An 8,502-nucleotide genomic window follows, 5' to 3' on the forward strand; every position below is an offset into this window, starting at 1 on the left:
AACTCTTCTTTCACCCATTGAATGGACTCAACATCCTTGTCAAAAATCAGTTGACCATAGATGTTTGGGTATATCTCTGGACTTTAAATTCATTGGTCTATGTGTCTAGTGTTATATAAGTATCCAGCTGTTTTGATTGCTGTGACTGAATAGTATGTTTTAAAATCAGGGTGTGAGTACTCCTACTTTGTCCTTTTCTTTCAACATTGCTTTAGTTAGTAGGGGTCTCTTACCATTTCAGATAAAGTTGAGGATTGGCTTTTCTATATCTGCAATGAAGAATGTTGGAACTTTTTATCCAGATTTAGAGTTCTGAACTGGAACCAGCGGCACCAGCTCGGAGAGAAACCAGAGGTACAATAGGCAGTTCCTTCCAAGGAGATGTCAATTCCATTCTCCAACACCCACTACCGAATTCCACAAGGATTTGGAAATCTTCTTGAAGGACTGACACAAGAGATTCTGAGAGAGCAACCAGACAATATACCAGCTTTTACAGCAGCATACTTTGAGAACCTCCTAGAGAAAAGAGAGAAAACCAATTTTGATCCAGCAGAATGGGGAGCTAAGGTAGATGATCACTTCTATAACAACCATGCATTCAAGGAGCAGGAACCACTTGAGCAAGATGTGCCTGAAAAAGAAAAATCTCAGGAATCTGTGAATGAGGAAGAGACACCAGTCATAGCCTTAGAATCTTCAGAGGAAGAAAAGGAAAAAGAGGAGCTTGCTGCCCTCAAAATTCAATCAGTCCATCGGGGACATTTAGCCAAAGAAAAAGTGAAGAAGATGAAGTCAGGTGAAGGGGAAAAAGAGGAAGAAGAGGAAAAAGCTGAAGAGGAAACAGCTTGAAGAGACTGCTTTCATTCCAGGAAACATGAAAAAAAAATTCATCAACCTGTGTGAGATTGTCATTTTTTTTCCTTAGTAAAAGAGATTAGATGTAGTCTGAAAACATTTGTTGCTGTTGTGAAAATCTGTCGTGAGCATTTGTCTAATAAACATGCCACTTAAAGATTAAAAAAAAAAGATTTAGAGTTCTTTATATTTCTGGATATAAGTTTACTGACTTAGATATGTGGTTTACAAATATTTTCTTAGATTCTATAATTTTTCTTTTATTTCTCTTAACCATTTTTTTTGAAGAGTGGAAAATTTTAATTTTGATAAAGTTCAATTTATAATAAAAAAGTATCATTTTTTTGGTGTATCTTAGCTAAGGAATCTTTGCCTAACACGTAGGTTCCCAAACTTATTTGGCTTATGCCCCATTTTCAGGGGGAAAAAACCCTCAGTACCCACCCCCATAAATGAAAAGTTTTATACTATAGCCCATAATCTAGAATAAAGTGTTGTTGTTAAATACTGTGGTCAGTTCAGACTCAAAGTGACCCTATGCACAACACTATGAATGAAACACTACCTGGTGCTGTGCCATCCTCACAATTGTTCCTATATTTGAGCCCATCAATGTAGCCACTGTGTCAATCCATCTTGTCAAAGTTCTTCCTTTTTTTCACAGCCCTGCTGTTTTACCAAGAATGATGTTCTTCTCCAGGGACTAGTCTCTCCTGACAACATTTCCAAAATATGTGAGATGATGGCTCACTCTACTTGCCTCTAAGGAGCATGCTGGTTGTACTTCTTCCAGGACAGACCTGTTTGTTCTTTTGGCAGTGCATGGTACTGTCAATATTCTTCACCAGCATCATAATTCAAATACATTGATTCTTTTTGGTCTTCCTTATTCAATGTCCAACCACCACATGAGATGATTGAAAATGCTATGGCTTTGGTCAGGCATAATTTAGTGATCAAAATAATATCCTTGCTTTTCAACATTTCCAAGAGGTGTTATGAAACCCAGGATTGATGAATTTATAGAGACAACAAGTAGAATAAGGGTTTCTGGGGGGTGTGCTGTGGTGGGGGAGGGATGGAGTAAATGGGAGCTGATATCAAGGTGTTCAAGAAAGAAGAAAATGTTTTGAAACTGATTGTAGTAAAATTGTACAATACTGCTTGATGTGATTGAACTACAAAAGAGTATGATATCTGTAAGAGCTGCCAATAAAATGTTTATTTTGGGGGAATAATTTGATCTCTTTTTTTTTAATTTTTTAACATTTTATTAGGGGCTCATACAATTGTTATCCCAATCCATACACACATCAATTGTGTAAAGCGCATTTGTACATCGTTTCTCAAAACAATAATTTGATCTCTTGATTGCTGTTTCCATGAGCATGGAAGCACCTGCTTTTGCAACTCCCCTGGATCATTCTAGTACCCCAGGGGGCAGTATCGCCTACTTTGGGAAACATGGGATCCTAAGTTATTTTCCCCCTATGTTTACTATTAGAGTGTTTATTATTTTATGTTTTACATTTAAAGACTATAGTCTATTTAGATCTAATTTTTGGATTATGTATAAGGTAATAAAAAAGAAGAGGCTCACCTCAGCTGGGGTCAGTTTCTCATGTTGGGGAATGAGGGAAAAGACCAATCCATCCCGGCTATATAATATTGTTCTTCAGTCACCCCAAATCAACAAATCCTCCTATAAGGGTGCTTGATGAACCTTAATGCAAATTCAAGTCCTGGCAGGGGGTGGGGTGGGGATGGCTGACTCAGAAAAGGTAATTTCAGTTCTACAATGGGAGAATATGTCCAGTATTATGTTCCCAATTGAGCACTTTTTACCTTGTTCCTATCCAGCCCTTTGTTACCCAAGGCACATGCTATAGATACACTCTGCCCTTTAGAGCTGCAGAAAACCCTTCACAGCCACAAAAGAAAGATTTCATTTGGAAACTCCACCAAGCAAACTGTACTTTACCATAAGCACACCTGTAGCAGATTAAAGGAACTGAAAACCTCTCTTGGACGTAAAGGCTGAAAGGCCCGAGCATGAGAAAAAGCACATGACTACTGTCCCAAGGCTATGGATTTGGAAGTCATTGGACTTTGGCTCAAAACTCTTGTTTGAGGGTCCCAATAAATGGCAACTTATGGCTACCATATATGTTTGCTATTTTCATACTCTCTGCTTTTTTATGACATGTCCAGCAGGTATAGTTCTGTCCTTGTGAATGAGCATTATTAAAAGTTTTGCCCTCTCCACATACTTATTTTTGCATAGTGTCTAATCACTTACATGTTTAATTTATACAAATCAACAATCTGTATTTTAGTCTAAAAAGCTGTCCTATACATGTATACTTTTCTTTTCTCAACAGTTTAAATATTTTATACCTTTCACTAAATTAATAATACTATTAACAGAATTACCATATGCCCATGGGGAAGATTTATAATATTCCTCAATAAAATGATAATGATACCTCTAGAGTGGCCCAAGGACATATATAAACCATAGATAATGCTCACTTCGGCAGCACATATATATAAACCATAGATATAAGAATGGATGTTGAGCTAACAATTGTCATCCTAATCTAAGAATGGTTGGTTCCTATGATATGGCCATGATGAATATTTGTCTTCATGAAAAGTCACTGAAAGTATGGGCCTATAGCAAAGTGTGGTGAAGAAATTAGGTAGTGCGGGCCATCAGAAAGACTCGTGTCTGGGGTCTTAAAGGCTTGTCTTCAAACGAGCAGCCATCTAAGTGAAGCATCAACTAAGTCCACATGGAAGAAGCACACCAACCTGTGTGATCCAAAGATAATAAATAATAAAATCCAAATCCAAGGGGGAAATGGTATCAGAGCGTAAATTGTCAACACCTAATTTGCAGAAGGCAATGGATAACAATGGAAACCCCAAGTCCATTTGCAGGGTCACTACATGTATTAAGCCTCTGATGACCCTGTGACCATAGTTGAGGGATGTGACTAGCATTGCTATCAGACAGAGAATGTTGTAAACTTGATAATAATGGCAGATGTAACTAGGTTAAAAGGTGACACCTGATCATTTGATCTCCCTTTTGATCCATTTAAAATTTCTCAAATGTTTAATACTCCCTGTTTGATTCTTGATTGGGTTTTTTCCACTGGTTAATTTTATTACTGTTATTATTCTTCCCCTCCTTTTTTCTTTTTGTATATTTCCTAGTCTATGAAATCCAGGGTGAGTAAAGCTATATATAGAGAAACTGGATTAGGAACTTATTGAGGGCACTAGGGAAGGTGGGAAGGTTGGAGGGAAATAGGGAGCTAATAATGAATACAAGAGGGAAGAAAATATTATGGAAGTGATTGTAATGATTATACAACTCTTTTTAATATGACGGAACTATGGAAATGTATAATATATGAACCATATGTCAATAAAACTCTAAAAAATAAAAAAGAATTGTGTCTGAGATCTTAAAAGTGTGTCTTAAAACAAGCAGTCATGTAAGTGTCAGCTAAGTTAATACAGAAGAAGCACACCTGCCTATGTGACCCTAGGATTGTAAATAATAAAATCCAGAACAGAGGAGGGAACTGTGTTGATCTTAAAGTCTGAGTACCCAGTTTGCAGTGAAAGCCCAAAATCCATTTTCAGGGTACCCATGTGGATTAAGCCTCTTGTTAATTGCCTCTGACCATAGACCAGGGATGTGAATAGCATGAGAGTACATTGGAACATGGATTAATGCTGGGGTGGTTATGTTAAAATTTAATACTTTACCATTCTTACTTTTGACCCATTTTATGTTTGTTGTAATTTTTATTATTATTCTGCTTTCTTTTCAACTAAGATTTTTTCAGTTTTATTTTGTTATTTTTTGGGTATGCTTTTCTTTTTATGGAGTCCATAGAGACAGTAACTGGGTTAATAATTTCTTAGGGTTATGGTACGGGGAGTTGGGGGAAATTGGAGCTAATAATAATGAATACAAGAAAGAATAAAATGTTCTAAAATGGATTATAGTGATGATTGCACCCTCTTTTCATGATGTTTAAACAACTGAATTGTATATGTGAGTTGTATGTCAATAAAAGTGTTTAAATTTTTAAAAAGAAAGCCGAGGCTTTCTACTTCGGTAAAAAGTTACAGTCTCAGAAACCCACAGGGGCAGTTCTACCCTATAGGATTGCTATGAGTTGGAATCAAATCTATGGTGGTAAATTTGAATGTTTGAGGTATAAGGTTTGAGTTGAAATTAAGTTTTTAAAACATATATGTGTCAGCATCATTTGTTGGAAAGACTATTTTTTTCTCTCCTGAATTGCCTTTACATTTTCATCAAAAACAAGCTGTCCATATACACATGAGGTATTTCTGTTTCAATTATCTATTTGTTTATTTTGATGCCAAATGGCACACTATCTTGATAACTGGAGTTTTATAGAAATTCTTGAAATCTGATAATGTCAGACCTCCAACTTTGTTCTTTCTCAAAGTTGTTTTGCCTATTCTAAATCTTTTGTATTTCAAGTTTATTTTAGAATTAGATGGACATTTTCTACAAATAAGCCTTTTAGGGCTTTGATTGGATTGTTTTTATGCTATACAGTGAACCCTCGCCACTTCGCGCTTCGACTTCTGCGGCTTCACTACCGCGGTTTTTGCGTAACAGCGCATGCTCTGTCATTACTGCCACTGATTGGCTCATACTGTACACGCTTGATGCCATAAATAATATAGTAAATAATAAATGATCATTGTAACGTCCAAAATGTTTTACTGTATTTTCCCTTTTTCGTTTAATAAATTGGGTAATACGAGTGTAATGGTGACTAAAGGGTGTTTTTTCATGTCCTCTATGCTCTAACTACGAAAATATTTGATTTACAAATAAGGAATCCTACTTCGCAGAATTTCATTTATCACGGTAGGGTCTAGAACCGATTAACCGCGATAAACGAGGGTTCACTGTGTATCAATTTGAGATAGAGTGATATCTGAACACTCTCCTAACTTATTTAGAGAGACAGGAAAACTATCTCCATTTAGCTAGATTCTCTTTATTTTCTCTCAGCAATGTCTTGCAGTTTTCAACTTATAGGCCTTGCACAGTTTTTGCCAGATTTATCCCTAGTCAGTTCATATTTCTGATGCTATTAAGAATAATATTGAATTTTAATTTCAATTTCTGAATGTTCATTGCTATTATGCAAATGTGGAAAATGATTTCTAGAATTCGATCTTGTATCCCGAAGTCTCATTAAACTCACTAATTTGTCCTACTAGTTTATTGTAGATACTAAGGGAATTTCTCCACCACTTGTCTGTCATCTTTTTGTACTATGGTGGCTTGTGTGTTGTAATGATGCTGGAAGGGATGTCACTGATATTTCATATACCAGCAGAATCATCCAAGCTAAACAGCTTTCAGCAGAATTTCTAGACTAAAAATGGATTACAAAGAAGAAGTAGGTTCTCCAGTCTGAGGAATTACCACTGAAACCTTATGAACAGGAGCAAAATGTCAGACACTGAAAACGTCATCAGAACGCTGTCAGAGGCAGTGGCAGAAGGTGAAAACGTCATCAGAACGCTGTCAGAGGCAGTGGCAGAAGGTGAAAACATCATCAGAACGCTGTCAGAGGCAGTGGCAGAAGGTGAGCCCCTTAGGTGGAAAGGCACCCAAAGTATGGCTGAAGAAGAGTTGCCTTCTCAGAGTACAGCCAAACATGGAAGGGATAGAACTTTCTGGACCTTCATTTGCTGATGGATCAAGATGCAATGGTAATTATTGGTGATTGGGATATGAAAGTTGGAAATTAAGAGGAAGGAATAGTGCTTGAAAATTAGGGCTTGAGTGATAGAAGCAAAAGTAGAGATGGACTTATAGAATAGTATAAGATCAACAAATACCCCCTTTCAACAACAAAATGATGACTATACACATGAACTTCTCCAGATGGAAAATACAGAAATCAAATTGACTACCTCTGTGGGAAAAGACTATGGAGAAGCAGAATATTTTCAGTCAAAATGAAGCCAAAGACTGACTGTGGAATAAATCACCAAATGCTCATATGTAAGTTCAGGTGGAAGTTGAAAATTGAAACAAGTCCACAGAGCCAGTATATGACCTTGAGTATATTCTCCATGAATTTCGAGAGCATCTCAAGAATAACTTTAACTCATTGAATACTACTGAGCTGTGGGATGACATCAAAAACATCATACATGAAAAAGGCAAAAGGTCATTAAGAAGAGAAAAAGAGAGGAAAGATCAACGTGTATGTCAGAAGAGACTCAAACTTGCCTTGTTTATAGTGTAGCTAAAGCAAATGAAAGAAATGATGAAGTAAATGAATTGAACAGAAAATTTCAAAGGAAAACTCAAGAAGACAAAGTAAAGCAGCACAATGAAAGGTGCAAAACTTGGAGTTAGAAAATCAAAACGGAAGAACACACACAGCATATCGGAAACTGAAAGAGCTGAAGGAAAAACTCATGCCTCAGGTTGTAATTCTAAAAGAGTCTCTGGGCAAAACATTGAATGATGCAGGAAGCATTGACAGAAGATGGAAAGAATCCAGTCTCTATATCAAAAAGAGCTAACCAACATTCAACCATTTCAAGAGATAGCATATGATCAAGAACCAATGGTAATGAAGGAAGAAATTCCAGCTGCACTGAAGGCATTTGTCAAAAACAAGCCTCCAGGAAATGACGTAGAATTTAAGATATCGTTGATATGCGGAGTTTATGTTAGTGTAGTCCAATTGTGAGCTGCAGTCCATGAGTTGTTGCTTTGTACAGCTTGATTTCTTAATAGATTGAGTTCTGTTTGCACTGAGGATGGGGATTGATGCCGGGAAAATTTTCCAATTCTTAAAGGTGCAGATCCTTGATTAACAGATTAAAACCTGTCATTAATTCAAAGGGATCATTGAGGTATTCAATATGTGGGGGTTCTGGGTCCCCTTTCATTAGACACCCACTAAACCAGGGGTCCCACCCAAGGCTCAATGACCGCCATTTCCACAGTTATGGGGTGGCTACCTTTGCTTCCTTTCCCATCAGGGTATTTCAGTCCCAAGTCTAAGGGTACAGGCAGTTTTGAGGTAGGGCCCATTTTGTTCAGTCAGTCTTTTACGTTGAGTGCTTCTGGTGTGGTCCAAGGGACCTATGTTGCCTGTAAGACCAGCGTTTAAGCTCAGCATGGTGCTTATTCCATGGCGTGGTTCACCGAGGACTGGGTAGAAACACGTTTTAGTGTCTACCCAGGAACATAAAAATCGCGTTTATGGTTCCTGTAAGTTCCCTACATTTATTGTTTAGCATCCCTTCCCGATGTGCTCCCCACTTACCCACCATACTCACCAACAGAAATATATATATATATATTTTTTTTATGGTGAACAAATATGGGTTTATTATAATTAATAATAAATCACATACAATTAAAATGATCTAAAGAGGCTTTAGATAGAAAGTGACATAGAAATAATCCATGAAAAGCAGATACAATTTTAAAAGATTAAAATGGATTGACCATCATGGATAAATTCAATAAAGAAAGAATTCATAGGGCAAGTACGAGAAATAACAAACAGATCAAGTTAGCAAAGACCTTTTGCTTTTTTTTTT

At 36.9% G+C, this 8,502-nt stretch overlaps 1 protein-coding gene across 1 annotated transcript; it reads left to right on the top strand.

The window, feature by feature from the left end:
• Positions 1-321: 321 nt before the first annotated feature.
• On the top strand, positions 322-852 carry LOC101645287 (sperm surface protein Sp17-like). Its single transcript, XM_004701417.2, has one exon. The coding sequence runs from the start codon at positions 382-384 to the stop codon at positions 850-852; it is 471 nt and encodes a 156-aa protein (XP_004701474.1). The 5' UTR covers positions 322-381.
• The last annotated feature ends 7,650 nt before the right edge of the window (positions 853-8,502 follow it).

Source organism: Echinops telfairi, unplaced genomic scaffold, assembly GCF_000313985.2.
Source record: "Echinops telfairi isolate 266 unplaced genomic scaffold, ASM31398v2 ScPeMD7_70;HRSCAF=299, whole genome shotgun sequence".
NCBI lineage: Eukaryota > Metazoa > Chordata > Mammalia > Afrosoricida > Tenrecidae > Echinops > Echinops telfairi.